This window comes from Ammospiza nelsoni, chromosome 3 (assembly GCF_027579445.1).
Source record: "Ammospiza nelsoni isolate bAmmNel1 chromosome 3, bAmmNel1.pri, whole genome shotgun sequence".
Taxonomy (NCBI): domain Eukaryota; kingdom Metazoa; phylum Chordata; class Aves; order Passeriformes; family Passerellidae; genus Ammospiza; species Ammospiza nelsoni.
In genome coordinates this window covers 36,433,838-36,456,135 of record NC_080635.1, presented here as the reverse complement: position 1 = coordinate 36,456,135, position 22,298 = coordinate 36,433,838, and the positions used below count along the sequence as shown (strand labels likewise).

Below are 22,298 nucleotides of genomic sequence, written 5' to 3'. Positions count from 1 at the left end.
ACTGCAGTGTGAGCAGTAGCTGTTTCAGGGAAGTTTTGCTCCTCACAAGTAAATCCTGAAATCTGTTGATATTGGAAAATAGTAGTATGAAAACATAGCTCCTATCTGAATAGTTTGTGAGTATGATAATATAGTAGTATCTTATATATGTCTAAGTCAAATACTTTTGTGACTGTCTTAATTAGAAAGATATGTGGGGGAAAAAAGGAATGTTTGAATGAAATTTATTTTGAGAGACAAATGGTAAGGCTGAAATATTTATTTTTTCTTCCAGCTCAGGTTGAGCAATAAGCTTTTTTTGGTAAATTAAAAGTACTCATGACCTGAAATGAGAATGATTTGGAAGGGCCTAATTAGATACTGTATAGGTTTTGTAGTTTCACTATAAACAGAACCATTTTATTTTCTTAATTTCACAATATAATAACAATTGGTTGTGTCAAATACCATTTCACTGGGGCTGTCACATCCCAGGGTGGAAGGAACAATGCTTCAGTAATGGGTGCTGGCATGTAAGATCTCTTCAAGAGTAGTTGCTTCCTCACTGATTTGATCTGTGATAGTTTCCTAATATTAAACTGTAAATGAAATTAATTTAATTGAAGTTGTTGCCTTTTTAAGACAAAATTCTTGAATTATTTGACTGAATTTTAGAGCTATTTAGTCATGTTCTAAGTACAGCATGCCTTCTTGCATTGTGTGCAACGTTGCTAAATAATTTTGTGGTTTCCCTCCATGAGGAAGGGATTTGCTAGTTGAAGTTTTAGGTTGTTAGAAGACAATTGCAGCAGGAGAGAATTTCTGAATTTGTTTCTGACTTGCAGCAAACTACTTAGAATGTAAACACGCTTGCCAAACAAACATCTAAAGTGATACTAATTTTCTTTCCAATAGGAGCACCTAGACAAGGCAATTGAACTTAAGCCTCAAGATCCCTTTTTATATTACCTAAATGGAAGATGGTGCTATTCAGTAAGTTGTGTTTTATTTATCTAACATATGAATTGAGTATAATAAAGAATTGTAATTAAATAGTGGGACTTAAGACAAAGTAGGTGTTTATTTAAGTAGATGTTTTGAGCTAAGTGAAACAGACATTTACACTTCCTGAGTTCAATACCAGACGCATGATGCTCACAGCTGACCATTCCTGCAATGTAATTAGGTAAGCTGTGCTTGTATGTACCTCATTGTCTATTCAGGTTTTTTTTTCTGAATGAATGAATGAAAAGTAACTGATTTTTGGAAAGGAGGAAGGATGACCTCTTGAGTTTACTTCTTTGTTCTGCCATAAATTTTCTGGGTGGACCTGGGCTGGTAGCATAGCCTTGTTGTAACTTTATTTCCCATCCATAACTTAAGTTAAAGGCACTGACAATGCTGTGGGATTATGTCTGTGGCAGCAAGGCTACCATACTGACTTGCTAAATTCCAAGGAATGTCCCAAAAATATTGATGCATAAAAATCTGTAATTCACCAATGAGTTTTGCAAAAATGTAATTTGTATCCTACTGGTATAACAGCTGCTTTTAAAGATTGTTTTAGTTATATATTTTTATTTTATAAAGATTATATTAGATTATAGTAGATTCTGTAGTGATAAGTACTCATATATGAAAAAACAGGATAATTGGTTTACAAGATTAGCTATTCATTAAGTTTTTAGAATAATTGTTCTTGTGCTTTAATAAGAGAGTTGTCTTTTTGGTAATCCACATCTTTGAGGGCTCAGCTGGCTATCCATACTGGTTCATCTCTAGTGCTTTGAGGAATCTTTTGTTGGAAGAAAACATTCTTACATTGTCTATGCTGTAAAAGATCACTGTGAGTCTTCTCAGAATAATGACTGCTAATGCACCGTGAATTCCAGCCAAGCTTTTTTCTTTCGGATACTTCCAGTGCAAGTCACTACAAAGTGCCGGCAAACTGGAAAGAAGGATTTGCTGTGACACATTGCAGACTTTGTCTTTATCTGCAACAAGATTTAATGCAAAGTAATCTTTCAGCAGTTTTTCAGGTCGTATATATAACTTCCAAAGAGCTTTCAGCAACCATGTTTTTTCTCTGTTGATTTGAATAAGGAATGACACCAGCTTGTGCAAGGAATTTGGCTTTTTGCTTTTTGTCACAGTGTAATCTTGAATATCAGCATTAGCTATGCAAAAATAAGTTGCTGAAGATGATCTTATAGTATGCCTGCTGTCCTGCCTCTGGGAAGCATCTCTGACCAATGATTCCTTAAGCACTTTTATACTGTGCTGTGCCCAACAGCTAACTGCAGCTTCCATTTAAGCCAAATACTCCCAGATGTTTTTCATGGCTTATTTCTCATGTGAGCTGCTGCTTTTTGGAAACACACAATCTCAGTATACCTCACTTTGTTCTTATTGCACTTTTTTTTTTTTTTACTCGTTTCATTTTCATGATAATCACCACTTCCTGACTGAGTAATACATGTGGTTTGTTGTACTGTATTGTTACAAATTCATATGCCACACTTGCAACATATATGCAGGACTTCCTTACTAAACATTGAAACCACAGATTAGCATTTGCTTTAGGTTATGACCTGACCTGCATTTATTTAAGTGAAACAATCTACCTAAACAGATGCAGCCACTGAAATATGTAAGGATTGAACTCAGATTTCTGTTGTTCTTCTTTTTTTTTTAATTCTTGCCCTCTGTGACTGCCATGACAAAATAGTAACCTGAAACACACAGAACAAATTTTCGTACTCTAAACAAATGCAAGTATAGGACTGAATAACATCTTGTTCAACTTCTAGGGCTGTCAGTTCTTAAAAACTTACTGTCTTTGTACACTTTCAGTAGCAAGATGAGGTAATTTGGAAACACTAGTGTTGAGGCATTACTAATTTTAACTTGAGCCCAGTGAGATTGGTGATATCCTCACTCATTTTAGCAGAGTGAATTGTTTCTGTGCTGATCCACTAACCCAGGTTTTGGCCATGCCTGTGATATAGGTAATCATGGGAGCTTGTGCAAGGTATACCAAATTCCTTGCTCCTGTTCTGCAGACTGTGAAGTTTCATGCTGTGGTAATTATCCCAAAAAAAGATTGTTGGCTGTGGCCTTGATTCCAAATACTTTGTCAGGGTAGAGATTATGATGGAGCGTTGAAAAATTCCTTTGTCACTCATCTGTTCTGGTAACTCTCTCTAGATGGAGTGATAATGCTCTTCTTAGCTGCTCTGTTTTTAGTGTTCAGTCTCACTGTTGTTGAGGCTGGGAAGTGTTGTCCAGTGTGAGATAATTAAAGCAGAAAAGGGATGTTTCAGGCAAGAAGATAAGTTTTTACATTTAGCCTGACTTGGGAGCAAGTTAGGATAGGCCACAATGTTTGTTCTTTTGTAGGTATTGCTTCCCAGGGTATTTTTATGTAATTTTGGTCACATATTCTTTTACAGAAGCAGTGTAATTAAAAAAAATAACAAATTTTTGATATTTTATAGGTTTTGGTAACAGTTTTGTGAAATCTGATATACTTAAATCTTCCCAGTATAGTCAGATATTTCCCATTCACTCCTGATTTAATGTTAGGGGATCTTATTACTATTGTCTAGCATATGGTTTTTTTTGGATGACAAACAGGAATTGCATAAGATATTGTAAATGCAGATGCTTCAAGTGTAACTCAAGGCTACAGTTCATTTTCACAAGTGAAAATCCATTGAAAAGACTTTGAGGTAAAAAGTATATAATCATAGAATCATCAGTGTTAGAAGAGACCTTCAAGATCATCAAGTCCAGTTGTCAATACTGTTACCCCTAAACCAGTGGAGGCAGATGCGGAAGATTTATTGAAGACTGAAATCTATATGCAAAGAGTGCGTGCTGTGCTAGTAAAAGCTGTTTAATTAGTGGAGTTTAATGTGGCCTGACTGGCCTGCCATTTCCCACCTTCCTCAGTGTGGCACAGTCCTTTGCAAGGAGCAGTGGTACAGTGCTGCCAAGTTTCTTACCAGCAGTGTTCCTTGCTGGGCCAGAAGTGAAGCTGATGCAAGGTGTCATAGCACCTTCCAGCAGAAGGGATGAGCTGGGTTTTCACTGCCTCACATCAGCTGGGGTTTGTCTGTGATGCAGAGCCAGTGGCAGGTGTGCACCACCTTGTCTAAAAATCAGTTTTTGCTGTTTCTTATTTCTCTTACCATTTAAAGTCAGTAGAGCTGTACAAAAGAGGAGGATCACAGAATCCTCTCAGCTCTGTTAGAAAATTACTCCTGGTATGACAATCAGGTAGGCAAGATTTTCACCAGTCATTTCATAGATCTCATAGTGGGCAAAATTTGGTCTATGAGACCTGGTGTGTATACAAGAAGTGAATGGATCTATGATGCATGGTATATAAGAATTATTTCCTTAAAGTTTTGGGCACAGTTATCTGATAATTCTTTATAATTGTATGGTCAGGGGGGAGGGGAGTTAAGTGTTTTAATGTTTCAAATAGCTGATAAAACTTTCTAGTTAAGACTTATGTCTACTTGCCATTACAGGACAGGTATACAGAACAGCTATCATGTACTTGTGAAACGGGATCAGAGTCCCTGGTAAATGCTAGTAGTGTAATAAAAATTAGATCTCCTGGGATTTTCCTTCTGCAGGTTATAGGCTATGTTTTGGGTTTGTCTGTTGTGTATCCCAGCATCAGGCTTTGGGTTACATCAGGGAATAAATTGATACAGTTCCTTTGTGGGCTTCCCTTACTGGAAAGTGAAAAGCCCAATTCAAGTTGGATAAATACCTAGATGCCTGTGCAGATTGTCCAGGTTCCTCAGCTGGCAAGAAAGAGAATGTTTTTGTTGGAAGCCAGTATTTCAGAATTGGTGTCCAGTTACTTAATCTCTTCCAGAAGTCAAAACATTGCAAAATTATTTAGTACAATTTTACATTAATACATTGTAATGAAAAAGAAAAAGAAACTCTCAGGGGATATTTAAATAGATGCCATTAATATTTTACTGAAGCTGGATCAATGCTGTGATTTACCTTTATGGAAGGCAATTGTGTGATATGTGTTCAGTGAGCTATTAGGAAAGAAGCATTGGAAGGGGATGTCTTTTAGGGGTGAAAGTCAATCGTGGACGGTTTTTCAATTCCACTGGGTTAGTTTCCTTCGAACCAACATCCTGGAATTTGAAAGGAGCTGTCAGTGGGGGAGGGTTTGCTTCTCATAAATGATGAACAGAAGACAAAAATCCAGCCAGCGTTACAGTGTATATATATATATATATATATATATATATGACTTTTGCTGATCCTAGGCTAAGGAAGAGAAAGGGATATTTTTGAAATTCATTTTCCCAGTATTTAAGGGAGAACCACCAGAGATCCAAGAGGCCTGATGGAAGAGTGCCGAGTATGAGCTTAACGTTCAGCTGCAGTTTAACTCTGGGAGTGCCTTTCTTCCATCTCTGGATATAACAGAGATTTTGGTATAGGATAAATTGATGACAGCTTGTTGACAGATCTGTAGGAGAGGTTGGTTGGTACAAACATCTCTATTTGCTTTGGGATACTGTAGAGTGGCCTCCTCTCCTTGACAAAGGCCGGGCTGTCAGGATGACCCACTACCCTTCAGCTCTAAGGAAGATCAGGAGTTGGCTGATGGTTCCTCAGGCCTTTGTTGCTCTTGAGTGGGTGGGAGTAGCTCTCCTTATGTTTGGCAGCTCAGGAGTCATGTTCCTTGAGTGACCCAGCACATTAAAACCTGATATTCTGTGGAAACACAGTGTTCCTTGCAGTGCTGCTCTGAATTTTCAGGCTTCTGGCAGGACTGACGTCTGGGTTTAGGAGTCCTAAAAAACCAAATTTCATTTAACATTTGTAAATCATCTGTAGGGCAAAACCAATCTTCATTCCTTAATTTTGTGGTTGTTGCAGCTATTACTTGCAGCAGTAGTTGTTTGCCTTATTACCTGTTGTACTCTACTACTCCTGGAACACTCACTAAGTGAAATCATGGTTCTGCTGTAGCTGATGACAGTTACCCTCTCTTTATACTTGATTTTATATGGACCTCCAGATGCACTTTGCACTATTGGAGTAGCCTTGACTGTAGCAGTCAATTCTGCACTATGCTAGAGCACATTCCACCAGGGGGTCCATTCCCTGTGCTTGCTCACAGACAGAGAATCATTAATATCTAGGTATAGTAGGAATGATGTTTCCATTTCATTGAACATGGTGTAAGAGTTACTCAAATGAAGTTATTTCAAAGTAAAGACTTTGCTTGTGGGTGTTTAGGGGAAGAGTATAGGTTCCTGTTCATCATTATTGCTCTGGGACACAGTTTTTTGTATTCATATAACAGGTCTCTTCCATTTGTCCCACTTCAGTCGTAGAGGGGTGCAGATGGACTCATGTGGGGCACAGTTAAGCTGTTGTAATGGGATTCACCTCACCTGCCTTTAGCTATCCCCAGGGTCTGCTCCTTTTGTAGTTGAAGAAAAAAAAAATAGGAGTGTTCATCTCAGGCTAAGGTAGGGGAAGAAGATGGAAATGTATTGACCATGCAAGGAGCCTGGACAACTTGTGTGAACTAGGTACTTCATATATGGAGGGCTAGGCTTGCTGTGACAAATTCACAAAGGCAGTGGCATGTAAGTCTCACTGCTGAAACATCACAGAATTCTCAGATTGTCTATGGAATAGTCACGAAGTATAATGCTGGATAGAGTGCACGTTAAAAAAAACTCACTATTGCCATAGAATCATAGAATCATCAAGGTTGGAAAAGACCTCTTAAGATCAAGTCCAGCTGTTAACCCAGCAGTGTCCTGTTCACCACCAACCCATGTCCACAAGTTCCACACACACATGTCTTTGAACACTTCCAGGGAGGTGATTATATCACTTCCTTGGGCAACCTATTCCAATGCTTGACCACCTTTTCAGTAAAGGAAATTTTCCTAAGATCCAGTCCAAACCTTCCCTTGGTACTATTTTGTCTGGTCCCATCACTTGTTACCTGGGAGGAGAGACTGACCCCCACCTTGCTACAACCTCCTTTCAGTGTGGGTGGTTTTGTGTGAAATGTGCATGTGCTTACATGCATTTCACTTTTAAACATTGTTTTAGCTTGATAGGGATGGTGAAATAAAAATGGCCAACTGCATATATGTTTGGGCTTTTTAGAAATTTGAGTAGTGCAAAGCAGCACCCAAGCCAGACAAAATAAAGACTAAAACCTCAGCAAATCAGTTCTGATTAAATCTTATAAGAAAATAAAGTAACTGCCAGGAAGAACTTGTGTTTTCATAGTTAATTATAACTCCACATGGAAAAACTGCAATTTTGTTTCCTCATTATTGCATAACAGCAGACATGAGTGTGGTAATTGTATCTGTGCAGTGTGTATCTCCAGGGTGTTGTTTGCTTTTGCAGAGAACAGTGTAACACATTCCCTTTATTTCTACCCCCTCTCTTCTTTCTTCTTGATGCAATGGAGCTAGAAATATAGAAACACCCTTCCTCTTCCAAGAGGAGAGAGAACAAGGCGACAGCAGACATGAAAAAAACAGCACTTTGGCAAAAAATCTTTTAATAACTCTTGCAGAATATGTCTCAGAAACTATATAACAGTGAGAGAAATGAAATGGGGAAGGACATTTTATCTATACCTACAATTAGAAGTTTTAAGCAGCATGTTGCAGTTTGAAATGCAGTGGGAAAGCACTGCAGGGGCAACAGCATCTTGTTGCTCCAGTGAGTAAGAACTCCATGATTGCTGGAGAGGTTTTTAAAAAACATTTTCTGTTCTCAGAAGAAGCTTCTAAGGCAAGGTATGTGAAAGAATGAAAACAAAAGCTTTTTTTGGTAATATTGTTTCTCTCTGGGTTGTAATTTAGGGCTTTGGTGTGAGACACTTACCACAACATGTAACAAATAAGGCCTTGGGACTCTACTGAGCAGCTAGCAGGACTGGAACAGGATGCCTTCTGTCTCCATGCAATGCTGCTCTCATGTAGCTTGAGGCATTGAGGCCAGATGAGAAAAGATGATCCTGTGCATTTCCCTGCTGACCTGTATTTCTGGTCTTTGCAATGGTATTTTTCGTTTGCAAGAAGAAGTAGGTAGAACTTGATGTCTGTTCAGAGGAGAAGCATTCTGGTTGGTAGCTGTGGATATTTAGGACAGAGTGGATTCTCATATTTTACAATTATTAGCTGACATCTCCTGGATAATTGCTGGATATAGGTGGAGCTGGTATGGGGAGCAGCAGCAGCCCTGCAAATATTGAGAAGCCAGGGAATGAGGCAGGAAAAATCTAAAGCAAAGCAAAACCCTTTTAAATTTCATAGCAGTAGGAGAGACTTGACTTCAAGGCTGAACTCTGTTATTTGAATTGCAGCTCCTTCTGAAAAAGAGATGTCCCTATGTGATTCATATCTCATCTCCAAGTCTCTGATGAGGGGCTCTCTTTCACACACCCTGTGTGTGCTTCTTCTCTGTGTTGCCTCTGCATAGATCAGGCCAGAAAATACAGAACCTTGGTTTTTACCATTTTTTGACTCATCTGCTCTGTGACAGGAGCCATCAGTGCTGTGCTTCAAATACTGATACGAAGGAAAAAACTTCTGGCTTTTCTTTACAGATATGGTAGAAGTGACCAAAGGAAAGTGGCTTCACTCCTCCACTTAAACAGGCTCTTCTTTCACACTGCATTTCTTAGCAACTCCATCCTTTCCTGGAGATGTGAGGGCTGGGTGATGGAGCCAAATACCTTATGGCAGTAACCAAAGTAACTGTCAGGTGTCAGTGTATGTAAGTCATATGCATTGTGTGGCAATATGACAGTTCCCTAAAGTCCTTTTATAGCAGCTGATCTTCCTGAAATGAGAAGAGGTCATTGGCAAGTGTTATTTGTCAGACTGGAGGAGCTAAAAATTGAGCCTGTTTCTTAACAGTGGTTGTCACCAGCTTCTGTGTAATAAATGAACTTGTTACACAAGCTCCAAAACCACTCATATTTTTACAGCAGCAACACCTTTTTATAATGTAGGAAAGGAGTCAGGTGCATAGATTACCTTGCAAAGCTGTCTATTTCATGAAAACCTCAACAAGTACTATTTCTAGCCTTAGGTTTTTAAAAAAGACAAGACGCTATGAAACCTAAAATGTACTTTAAACTTTGAACATGGAAGTAGCCTTATATTGAGGATGTTGGTGTTTGGTCATATGACTCTAAACTCCAAAAGACTGCTTTGAGCTGGCCAAACTGACACTATAAAGCAGCATTCCTTTACAGGTTCTTTTCCAAAATATGTTGTATAGGTAGTGCAATACAAAAGACAGTATTTACTGCAAAACTGAAAAGCAACTCTTAAGAAATCTCACTTTTTAATGTTTTGTTTGTTTGATTGGTTTTTATTTCTAGGTAGCTCAGTTGTCGTGGCTTGAAAAGAAAGTAGCTGCTGCTCTCTTTGGGACTCCACCAACTTCAACAGTAGAAGAAGCATTGCAGAATTTCCTTAAGGTAAGTCCTAGCCAAGGATTTTCCTATATTGCTGTTTGCCAGCTGCTATATGTGAGTATTGTCAAGATGTCTGTTCAACAGGCTGTGTTCAGTAGCTATACATTCAGGGCTCTTCTAAACACCACTGAGCTTTCTATTAAAATATTTTTTTTCTTTTCAGTTTTAAAATTAGTTTGGACTGAGTGGTTAGCGCCTTTCTTTTCTTTATTTAGTTTCAGGAATTTCTCCAATTAATTGCTGTGGTTAATAGTTATTGAATTGAATGTGTTGTTAATATTGATTAGTTACATATGCTGCTGAAACAGATAGTGATTGTGATTGCAAATTTGCCTGTTTCTGCAAGAGAGTTGACATAGGCAAAGAAAACTTTGACATTGTGATCCTTCTCTTTTTTCTGATCTGAAACTATTTTCCACTGAATTTCAGTAGAAGTCTTTCTTATTTGTGAAGATGAAATGGCTTTTGTAGTGAAGTAGAAAAGAAAGCCCTGTCATATATAGGTCCATATTCCTGGGCATTCTATTTGAACACAGTTATGAGAAAACACCACATGAATAAAATAAATCTATCTTTTATTGCTTTCCATATGAATAATCTCTGCTTCTGGAGCTCCAAAGCATACAAGTTTTTCACATTCATAGATTCAAAGCATAAACTTCTATCATTACAATTACTATCAAAGTTTTTCAAAGAAATTGGACAGGCATCTTTTCCTCACTGTAAAAAGTTCTTCTTTTCTGTGTTCTTAGTCTATTTAAAGACTGAAAATCTCCTGAATTTTGGACAGTACAATACATTACCATCTTCCCAGTTTAAGAGATTTTATCTTGAAGGTCAAATTCCAAAAGTCGTAGAAATAATTTGAAACATTTGCTTTAGCTTCAGGGTATTTTGTGGTGGGCTGCAGAGTGACTGTGGTTTTAAGTCATCTTCAGCAACAAAAATCAAATTACTGTCTAAAAGACAACTGTTTAGGTTTCTTTTTCAGTTGTTTGATTCTACACAGTTGTGGTAAAGCAGCATTGTTTTGGTCCAAAGATTACAGCTACTATAAATTTCACTGATGTAATTTTCCCCTCCCAATAGCTGTTCTTTGATTAAAAGCTGCTTCTTTGTTAGTAGATAATTAGTAGAAGTTTTACTCATCTTGCAAGCTTCTATATCCTTGATTTGTTTAAAAAAAAAAGACATTATTAAACTTTTAAAATTACCTGAAATTTTTAGAAGATGATAATTTAAAAAGAAAAGTGAACCCAAAGCCAGAAAATAAGAGAATGTGGAAGGGAAATAATTGTAAAATTGATAAACACAGTTCTTTACTCATTACACAAAATGTGAATGTTGGTTTCTTTCTCACTTCTTTGATAAGGAAATAAATGTTAATAATCTATAGACAGTGGTATCTTTAAACCTACCCTGTAAGTGAATGAATCCAATAGATCTTGTACAGAATGACCCTAGATCTTTACAGAGTGCTTAGGGAGAGAGGAGAGAAAGCAGTACGGAACATTTTCTGTGTTCACTGTCAGCATCTCATGTGCCTGGTTTAGGGTTGGAGTTTTGTAATTTTTTGTTTTCTTGATTTTTTTGAAGTGCTACTAAACAGATTGCATTACACAGAGTAGGGATGATTTGGTCTGATGTTTGAGGAAATGTAGTGCATTGCTAAAAATGTTAGGCAGACCGCGTAAATCTCATCATGCAAGTTTTATGTCTATTTTCTTTCCTGTTTTTTATTATTTAGGCAGAAGAAATGCATCCAGGATATTCCAAATGCAATTATGTGTATTTGGCAAAGGTAACCAAGTTCTTTTAAAAATAATGATTTGTAGACTCTGGTGTTCTTACAGTGGTTTGATTGGAAACAAAATGTTTTTTCTTTTCAGTGCTATAAAGATCTTGGCCAGAAAAGCAATGCTCTGAAGTACTGTGATTCTGCACTGTCAATTCTCTCAGTTACTAATGAGGTGGGTATTGAGAGTGATAACTTGTTCCCTTGTGACTGCTCTCTTGTCTTTGGCATCCATTATTGCACTGCTGGTAACAACATAATGTTTCAGTTTTTCCTCTGAACACAGAACATTCCTTTTTCCTCCACTCTAGGTTGCCTCATTACAGTTGTCTGTATCAACAGCTTAAAAAAAATCTTTGTTTGGGGAACTGTTAGGGACTCGTCTGTATCAGAAATTGAATTGTACTCTTTGTAATTCAACCCACCTCATTAGATCATCTTGAGCATAAGCAGTTGAGTGTGTCACTCTAGCTGTGCTGAAATTTTGCCCCAGACCTATGCTTTTCTCAATTGAAAGCACTCTGGATTTTTGTCCTACAGTCTCTGTCTCTGCTCCTGAAAGCCTCTGATTTGTGACTCTTGTTAAGGGCAGTATGTTAATTACAGCAGAGACAGATGAGTTATTAAAGATTGGCTTTGTCTTCAACCACAGGGCAGTTAAGGGGGCACAGTTCTTCAAATCACATCTGCTAGCCTAGAGTCTGTTCTAAGAGATTACTAGATTCCTCTTGGAGACCCATTACAGTATTTTAGGCCCATTAGAGCATTTTTGGTATGTGGACACAAAATTTCTACAAATATTTGAGAGATTTAAGTTGTTTAATTTCTCAAATATAAACCAAGTCATGGCAAGAAGGTTCACTCTGTCTGATCTCATGTAGAAGCAAGTTCCATAACTGACCTATAACTGGAAACATCTTACCATCCTAGAGCATGATGGGTTCAAACCTGAGCTTTTTGAGCCTAAGGGACCCCCTCTGAGCACAGCAGATGTGGTATGGAGAAAGAGAGGTGATTCCTGAGAGGAATTGGCCCCATCCCATTTAATTCTTTGAAGTTAAGGAAAAAGACCATTAAATAACTCTTTAACTTGATTGACAATAAATGCTGTGTGTGGAGCACTAACATGTTTATGTCAAGTGTTCCTGCTGGGAAGAGAGACCCCTGCATGCCTCACCAGCCGCTGCTCCTGGGTGGCCTGATTTTTGGCCCCAGTTATAGTATGTACCAATCATAAATTAAGTAATCATTGCTTAAGGTCAGTGTTTCTTTAAATATGTATTGATACTGATATGACATTAACAATTATTTAATTCTCTTTATTCTTTACTTACTGTTAAAATATATCTTCAGCTTGCCTATTACAGAACATAGGAAAGGCTGCTATAGAGTATCTGTTTAATATCCCATCACATTTGTGAAGTATCAGCAGACCTGAGAAGGAGAAGGAACCCTGAGATGAGAGCAGGAATTCAAAAGGAGTCTGAGGGATAGGTGTATGTATTCTGACAAGCAGGGTGGTGATGGGAACAAGAATTACACTGATTTGTGTAATCAGAAGAGTAAGCATCAAATGGGCCCTAAAAATCTTTTGTCCATCTGAAGAGGACAAGATGATTTGACCTCTCCTGTTTTGAAAAATCCTATAGATATCACAGATTAATCTCCTTTGTCTTGTTTACTTGTGATGTGTTTTGAGTTAGATTTAGGAAAAAAGAGTCCAGAAGAATATGGCATTAGGGCAGTAGTATGTAATTCAATTTTAAAAAAAACAACTAAGCACTCAGCACAGGGTAAAAAAACCAAGTGCATGCTGAAAGAAATTACTGTGAAATGGAGATCTGGAACATGAACTCTGCTGTTGCTGGCTGTTACCTCAAATCCCATCTGAATTCAAATATTACATGTTGTTTTGGTTATTGTGTTACAGAAAGACTGTTACTGATTTTTGGGAAAATGTGTTGGAAGTGAAGTGGTTCAGGGCTTGGAGCTGTATGTAGGAATAACATTTAGTGAGATTAGTTTAAGAGGGGAGAGAGACTGTAATAAGACTGAAGAGGCATTGGGGAGAGACTAATAAACAGATGCTAATATGCACTTTATTATTGCCTGAATTTACTGCAGCCCTGTAGAAGTTGGGGCTCATGGTCTAAAAAAAAGCACAGGTCAGCAGCAGTGTGATGATTTCTTTCCATTTGCCACAGCTCAGGATCTCAGGGTTGTCAGCAGTGTGGTATTTTGTCACAGTCATGTGAAACCCATAATTCCCAAGTGTAATCATAGTTTCTCATATGAATTTTCTCTTTCTTCAAGCAGGGGAACTCCTTTATTGTTTTTAAATGTTGGCTTCTAGTGAGAAACATGTATTTGTATAAAGGCATAAAATCAGGAGCAGGCTGAGAGACAAAGTTTCTGGAAAGGTGCCACATTGAGGAAATGTATAGTATTTCATGATAAAAATCATCCTGCAGAAAAATTATCAGAGACAGTGGTTTACTTTTTATTGCTTCTGAGCATCCACAGTTTCCAGTGCCTTCTGGGAACCAGAGGTGCTTGGCATCAGTAAAGTAGCCCATAGCTCATTTTAATCCTCAAGTCAAATTCTGAGCTGCTCTAATTCAGGACACTTCTTTGACACTTTTTCTAGGATTCATTTCACATAACATTTCAAGTTAAGTGATACTATTTTTGTCTTGAATGTTATGTCACATCCAGATATCACTTTTGTGCCTCTGTCTTACCATTTACAGAGTTTGTTTTAATTCAAGGGGTAAAGGGGCTTCCAAACATAGTTAATTCTTATTAAAGGAAAAAAACCAACAAATGGCCTGTTTCAAACCTATTCTGAATCTTAGAAAGGATACACAGAAATTATAAAAAAAGAAACAAGTTCTGATTGAGTGAGTCCTGTAAATTAAGAGTTACAGGACAATTTGTAAAAACAGGACAGTTTTTAGAAATAGTTTGGCACATTTTTAACTTATCAGTCTATGCATTCTTTTTATTTTAAAAGGATATATGTGTGATTTGGTTCAAATTACATCTGCAAAAACATAGCTGATATTACAGTGCAACTTTAAAGACCTTTCTCTATCCTTTCTAAACAAAGAGCCTCCAATGAATCATGCAGTCCTTCCTTGGCCATAAATAGTGTAGAGTGGTACTTCACTGCTGGAGGTGCATGGGACATTAAATTGTCCAGTTTTCCTCTGGTTGCTACCCAGGTGGATAACCTCAGGGTCCTGGGAAACATTTGCCCTTCAGTAAAAGAGATCCAATGTTCAGGGCTGCTGTGAGTTATTGTTAAGTGCTCAACAGCTGCTCTGTTCATCTAGAGGATGTTGCATTATCCTTACTGAGACTCATTACTTTGTAGTGTGCTCAGAGCCTTGCTGACTGTGACTGTGTGAAGGGCTCTTGAAACCAGATGTGGTGGAACAAAATTACTTTTTTTAATTTTAAGACAAAAATGTAACTTAATTTTGAAATCATGAGTATCTGTCTTGGATACAGAAAGACAGAACAGGTAGAGGGTGCATGTGTGTGTGTGTGGTTAAACACATGGTGCTTTGCTTGTAAGGGGAATAAGACCCTAATTTCTTGTTTATATTAAAGATTGTTGGAAGTTTTCAAGACTGGAACTCTTAGAATTTCAAGTCTTAATGTAGAATTATAAAGTATAATAGTCACAGAACTGTTTTTTCTTGTGTCTGGAGACAAGCATGAGCATGACAATGAATTCTGTGCTTGTAGGACCAGTAAGCTCATCACAAAGGAGTTAACAGCCTAGCAGAGAAAGAGATTAAAATTTCAAGGTTCTAGTCTCTATTACATTTTTTTAAAAAATTAATCTCAAAAGCAGCAGTTGTGTTACAAAAGGTGTAGTCTTGGAAGAGATGAAGACAGGAAAGCAGGAAAAATGCAAAGGAAATCAATTTGTACTGAGTTGCTGAAAGTCTTACTTAAAATGTAGATTAAAACTTCCCTAAAGATAAGTGTTTTACAAAATTATTAGTGATTTTGTGCACTCTGTCCTTCCCAGGAATTAGAAATTATGGCAATTCAGAGTTGAAATTAACAAAGAAGAGAGGTTTAGATCTTACAGAAATTCATGGTTATGACATTCACTTCTTACAGGTGTAGAATAGTAGGAAGCAGAGATTTATTAAAGACTCTGCTTTCAGCCTCAGTGACATCCGAAACTTATGTGGAGGAGGTGATAAATGTAATAATAGGCAGCAACAATGGCTGAATTTTTACACAAGAATGCAGCTCCTGAGGAGAACTTACACAATTTTCTTCTTTCACTTTTTTGTACAACACCATAATTGATTTCCCTGGCTATTAATTTCATTTTTAGTATTGTCTATAAGGAAAAAAGTGGGATTTGCAGAGGGATGGAAGAGAGGTCAGAGTATAAATTTCAGCACCCATCAGCTGTTCTGTTCCAACAGACCATTTCTCTATCTGTATTTTCAAGTTTTTCCAAGAAATACCACTCCAGCAGCCATGGATTGGTCATATGAGCAGACCTTGTTGTGATATTTCCAACAGATCTTATTTGAAGCTGCTATTGTAATCTGTCCTTCTGAGTAAGATTTTGAGGAAAAAAAAAGTAATTTACTCTTGCTTTTAAAGTGAAGGTTGCAAATTATGACTTGTTTTTGAAAAAAACTACCAATTGAAACAGAGTAATTTCAACTAACCTTATAAAATGTTTTTGTTTTCTCATCAGCCAGAATATTTTCTTTTCATATCTTCAGCTCAATACAAAATGTCATGCTTTTCAGACAATATTTGTTGCTTTAGATTTTTTGCATATTTGTCCTCCAAATGGCCAGCAAAAATCAATGATGTTTCAATTGAAAAATAATGGAAGTGTTCTAATTTGTGTTCATTTTGAATTTCCTGCTAGTACTGTTTCTGGAGTTGAACAAGAATTTCCTAATAGCTACCACCAACTCAAAGCTAAAATATTTTTTGAGTGTGCTTAAAAAAACTATTCCTTAATTAGTGTGTTTGTATACAATGAATGTGACTGCTTCAAGTGCAGGGAATACACTTTTTAAAAACTCATTATAAAGAAATCAAACTTCAAACTAAAATTCTAGGGGAAGGTGAGACATTTGTTAGAGTTGCTAAAATAACTTGAGACTGCCCATATTTTACATTATTTTGTACTTCAAAGAATAGTCTGTTTTTCTCTATCTTAGTGATCAGATCAATTTTCTATCTGCATGTTTTTGAAGTCCTTGAAAAAAGCTTTGTTTGCATTGTGTACTTATTTCTTCTCTCCATCTGAAAATTATTCCGGAAAGTGAAGATATTTTTTTGTGGTGTTACAGTTTCATACATAAGGATGAAGTTTATCCTCATAAATACCAAGCTTATTATATTTATGATTAAACTGACTATCACACAGTATTCATTTCAACATCCTATCAAAGCCAACACAGTTTTAGCATAGTTCTTAGTCCAGCAAGACTGGTCAGCAGCCAGTTCCCCAAAGTATGGAGTGTGTCTCTTCCACTGGCATTCTCATGATGCAGGGACAGAGTGGAAGAAGTATTCACAGAGATAGTGGTACACTCCAGGATTACAAAACAGATTGGCAAAAACCCATTCTGAATTTTTGTAGAGTAGCTGGGCCAAGTCAGACTCCTGGGATTTTGAAATATATTGTCTTGGAGGCAATATGCAGGGTGAAGGAAGCCTTGACAGGCACCTTTCTGAGAGGGCTGTAACTGGGTGTGATTGTCTTCAGGCTGTTTCAGCAATGACTTTGCAGAAAGAAAAGCTGTAGGTCCCATCATGGGAGAGGCAGACAGAAAGAGGAGAATGTCTTGAACACCAAAAGCTCCATACTGTATACAGTAGTAAAAGAAAAACAGATCATAGGTGAAATGTAGTCTTTCAAGTCAGGAAAGAACTAGCCAATTAAAATTTTACATGACTTCTAACTATTCTGAATTGTATTCTGCTGGTTTGTAATTTTTCAACAGTAGTCCTTGAATAAGCTCATTTTCATATTCTTCTGGGTGAGAAAGGTTATTTTCCCCTCTACTTGAAGTAATATCCAGAAATCTGTAATTATTGACAGCTGCATATTTTAAAACTGTGCTTGCCTTGATCCTAAAAGCCTTGAAAAGTTATGGTTAATCCCAGAGAAGATAGTGATAATATGAAAGAACATAGAATACACCAGATTGTGGCATACAGCAGTCATGTAGAAGAAGAAGAATCGTGTGAATGATTGCATTGGTGTGTTGCAATATCAAAGGAGAAAACTCATGGTACTATACAATTGTTAGTGCACACTACAGTCACACCATCTGTGAGAGTCTGTCAGGAAACCAGGAAGGGATAGTTTAGCATTTAGCTTTGCATGATTTATACTGTCCACAAGAGCTATTGCTCTCTATCAACCCTTGTGCATACTTGGGAGTCTCTTCTGCTAGTCCAGGATTTCTGCTGGAGCTGTGAGGGAATGATACAGCTGTACCCAAAAGCAGGAGTGTCTCTCAGCACCTCATTGCTGTTACTGCATATCAGAGTACAGCTTTGGACCACCCTTGCAGCCCAGCTCATTTAATATACCATGCTGCCCTGCTGACTTCAGTGAAACCCTACAGGATGCATGTCAGCTTGGGATTTGGCAGTGGTTGCACACAATTATGTTTTCATTGGCTGGTGTAACCATTTTGGTTGTGGTCATGGGGCTGTATCATTCTCTGCTGACACTTGGGACTTTGTCAACAAGTGCACACATGTGCAGTGCCTGGGTTGAGTGTATTAGCACATAAGGAAATAATTAACAGAGATGGAAGGTAAAGTCATTCTCTTTCTGTCTTGGCTTTAATTACCATTTAATTTTTACATGCATATTTATATGTGCAATTCTCCATGTATATGTATCAGTAAATTTTTTTCAGCAAAAATGAACTGTCAAAATGTGAACCACTTCCAGTTAAGCCAACATTCCCTTTTCCCCACCAGCTCTCTCTTCCTTCTTGCTCTTGTTTTCAACTCCCTCTCTCCCCTTGTTGAGTCCCTGGCCTCCCAGGTCTTTTTTTCCTGTGCATATCCCCTGTGAATGATGAAACATAAAAGTAAAGCAACAAAATAGCAATAAGGCAAAATACGGTCCCTGACCCTCTAATTTGAATACATTTTGTGTAGCAGTGTGCAGAATATTTTGAACTCATATTCAACTCTGAAAATGATATAAGGAGTGTTTAATAAATGTAAGCCTTAACAGTAGAAAGACAAGGTTGAAAATGGCTGTGTATTTAGTCAGTGCTGAACTAAGCCTCAGGGTGAACAAATGGGATTGACGCAAGTATGTTGCATTCCTCCTACAACTTGCACCTCTTCTTCTGCTTGCCACACTCTAAAGAGAAACCCTGCTGTCTGGGAAAAAAAAAAAAAAAAGAAAGAAAGAAAAAAAAAAAAGGCTGACCTTATTGTTCATTTTTCAGAAAGCCACAGACCCAGAAGTCAACAAGGAAGAGAGTTGGTCCAGGACAGGATTTATGGCTTTTTCTTTCCATTAGCAGCAAAGCTTTGGGCAATAATGAAGTTTTCACCCTAAAACCAGAAACTTGTACACTGAACAGAGTTGTGGCTTCTCTCTCCTTTTAGCATGACACACCTTTTTGTCTGGAAGGAGTCTTTCCAAAGGTGACATAATATTCCTTTCACTGACCATTCTCAGCTCTGTTTTTAATGCCATTACTGATTTTTTTCAATGCTTTTGCCGTACAAGTTGTTATTGACCGGAAGCTGCTGGCTCAATTAATGCAACCCGTCAAGCAGTTTGCAACAATAATTCCTGCTTTAGCTGATATTTGCCTGTTTAGAACTGGCAAACCAGAGGTAGAATGCTTTGCACGTTTGCAGTTTCTTCTCCAGACAGTTCTCAGAACAATCTTGGGTTTTGTTCCATTCTTTTTCCTAAGCCCAGAGGAAGATTCAGGGAAGATTGCCCAATATTTTCTGGACCTTTGCAACTTGTAAAGCTCGTTGCCCAATAAAATCCTTTACTTCTAAAGAGACAATTATCCAAAGCTGTTTGGAGATATATTTTTTAAATGCTGTATCCTGCAAAATGAGTAGAGAATGCCATCAACTCATGAAATACTGAACACTATTCAGATATGAGAAAATCTGCACCTTTATAATTTTCAACTTAGAAAGGTATCATAAAAGTACAACCAGATACAACTAAGCTTTTCCATTTCTTCTAGCATGGGACAATATCTGGCTTTTCACTTTTTTTATTTAATGGAGTTTAGAATCATTTTCACAAGTTCACCACAGTCAGTACAGAAAAGAGTCTGTTTTCCCTGAATTAAGAGAAAATTTTGAGGTTTTCAATTTTTGTTGAAAGCAATGGCATGGTGCTCCAGACAGCCTGTAGTGACATGGAGTTTAAGGGGTGCTCTATGCTGCATGACATTTCCTTCTGTTAGAGTATTTTGGCAAGAGCTTCCTAGCTTTGCAGTGTGTGCTTTTAAAGGCCTCTGATAAATGATTAGGCAGATAGTTTAGCCTATTGTTGCCAGTAGGAGTAAGGCAGTAACTCCAAGAGAAGTGTCCAGCTAATGTATTAATGCCTTAATCCAGACCAATAATATGATGTAGTTTGACATGTCTGGCATATGGTTTCTATCATCTCAATATTCTTCTCTGTTCCTCCATGACATTATAGACAACTAACCAAAATAAAGAGAAGCAGGAATTTCTTCACCCATAAAATACATTCTAAAATGTTCTGTATTTTGTTCCAGCTCTTTGGTTGATAGAGTAATGAAGTGATCCTGAAATCTAGTGATTACTTCACTGACTGTCTACAGTATTTTCCTTCAGAATATCCCGTGGCATTGTCATTACTGGACCCTGTCATTAGAAATACTTACACAAAATCTGTGATGTGCAGGCACTTTTCACTTGCACTGTTAAATATCCATGGGTGCATGTGTTGTGTGTTTGGACCCTTGTGAGCCTTCAGGCACGAGGTGGTAACATTTTAGAAATGTGGTTTTTAAACCAAGGTGCATTTTGCAAGCTAGAAGTTTCACAGCAACAGCAGCTAAAGGGAGCAGATTATATCCAGGGGACACTTAAAAACAAGTAGAATAACGGAGTTTTTGTACTGTGGTTACACGTTCATATGCATGTGCCCCTTTCCAAGCAGATTATACATGGAATAGCCAAAACATATGTCAGTGGGTACCTGTGAGACAGTCTTAGGCTTGGCTTAGGTTTGAAGCCCCATGCAAGCTGTGCGCTTAAAACATTGGGGCCTAAAAGGAGCCTTTTTCTGCTTTTTCCTGCTGCCCTAAGAGTACAGTGTAGTGTTGGCTCTGAGCATTGGTCTAAAAGGAGCCTTTTCCTGCTGCCCTAGGAGTGCAGTGTAGTGCTGGCTCTGAGCACAGCAGGACACCTGGCTCTTGCTCCCACTTTGGCTCTGCCGTGAGCCCAGTAGCATAGGCAAAGCCCAGTGTGGAAGCTACTGAGGGTGGAGTCAGCCCATGGTGGCTGTTACAGGTAGGTATGGCTGTATGCTCTGAACCCACAATCTAACCTATGTCATTAATTACATTTCCCAATGTTTTCTTCTTAGTTGCATAATAAATCATTAGCAAACATCACAGAACATCTTTAGAGAAACTGCATGTGGTCGGGATGCAAAATTACATCAGGTATAAGGCAAGGCAGTACTTTATGCAAAGTACACCAATAAAAATTATATCCCAGGCTGAAGGGCTTACTGGTCTGCTGAGAAGGCTATTTGTGGGCTAACATTTTAAGTGCTTTAACAGAGCTGTAAAGGGAGGGCTGCCATCTGGCTCTTGTTTTCACTTCAAACTTTATTTTTGTATTCACTGATAAATTAGCTTACTATGCAGTCTTTACATTTTGTGGCTGTTGCAGTTGTGTGTTTTGTCTGTTGTTAGTAAAGAAATGTGGATAGGCACGTATTAGGCAAATGAAGGGATTTATCCTCTCTAAATTGATGCATGGTTGTCTGTTTCTTTCAGGATAAAGAGGCCCAGAAAGACTTAGAGGCTTTACTTCTTACGCTGAAGCTCTGATACTACGTACTTTTAACTCTTCACGCTGTAATAAAATTGTAAAACTAAAATGAGACTGGAAACTGCGGGTAAATTTCAGCTAAGTCAATGGAAAGACAGTCATTGATTTTGGTTGGCTTGGATCGTGGCTTTTAAGTGTCTGGCAATTATGGTATTAAAATAATGCATTCATTTTTGATTATTTATAAACTTGTACTGAAATTTCATTTTAGATTTCTGACACTGTGAGTCTGATTCTCTGATCATGAGGTCCACTGCTGGCAATGGACATACTGGGAGTTTGAATGCAAAAGGAATAAATTTCGCTCTTTGAAAGATGAATCAACTAGTACGTGATGCCAGCATAGAACTGTGTGTAGCATAAACAAACAAAAAAATGTTTCTATAGTAAATTATATTTATATCAACTAATTTACACAGATGTGTACAGAAGAAAATCATTAATATTTATGTTTACACATTTCTCTATTCTTAAAATATTACAGTCTTGTTGAAGTTAAACAAAGCTGTTGCTGCAACAAAGCTCTTTTTACTTTAAACCTATTGTTGGTTTTACAAAGACTTGTGAAAATTTTATAAATTAAATATTATAATTTATTTGTAACATCACGTACAATATTAAATATAAGAGCAATTAAATAAAGTGGTTTAGAATATTCTATTACAGCTCTGATATTTAATGGATTTGTATCAGGATCTCCATCAAGTTTGTGAAGTCTGGCTCTCTGTCTTTGAAGAGTTGCCTAATGTGGTTTCATCAGAGTGTCTTTGAAGAACCTAGTCTAGCATGTATCCATCACTAACCTTTTATATCATCTATGTAACATAACCTGTACATAAAAATAGACTACTAAAGACTTACTACTTCTGAGTGTGTTGGACAGCAGCGTTTTCAATAAAATGTAGCAGA

The 22,298-nt window shown here is 37.6% G+C and overlaps 1 protein-coding gene across 2 annotated transcripts in view; it reads left to right on the top strand.

The window, feature by feature from the left end:
* The window catches only part of RMDN2 (regulator of microtubule dynamics 2), a 46,846-nt gene extending 24,797 nt beyond the window's left edge, over nucleotides 1–22,049 (top strand). For both annotated transcript variants that reach the window (XM_059469491.1, XM_059469490.1), the window contains exons 7-11: nucleotides 895–972; nucleotides 9,401–9,499; nucleotides 11,244–11,297; nucleotides 11,386–11,466; nucleotides 21,335–22,049. In XM_059469491.1, the coding sequence (XP_059325474.1) occupies nucleotides 895–972; nucleotides 9,401–9,499; nucleotides 11,244–11,297; nucleotides 11,386–11,466; nucleotides 21,335–21,388 (366 nt within the window). In that variant the 3' untranslated portion in view covers nucleotides 21,389–22,049. The remainder of the gene's footprint in view (nucleotides 1–894; nucleotides 973–9,400; nucleotides 9,500–11,243; nucleotides 11,298–11,385; nucleotides 11,467–21,334) is intronic.
* Nucleotides 22,050–22,298: the final 249 nt, after the last annotated feature.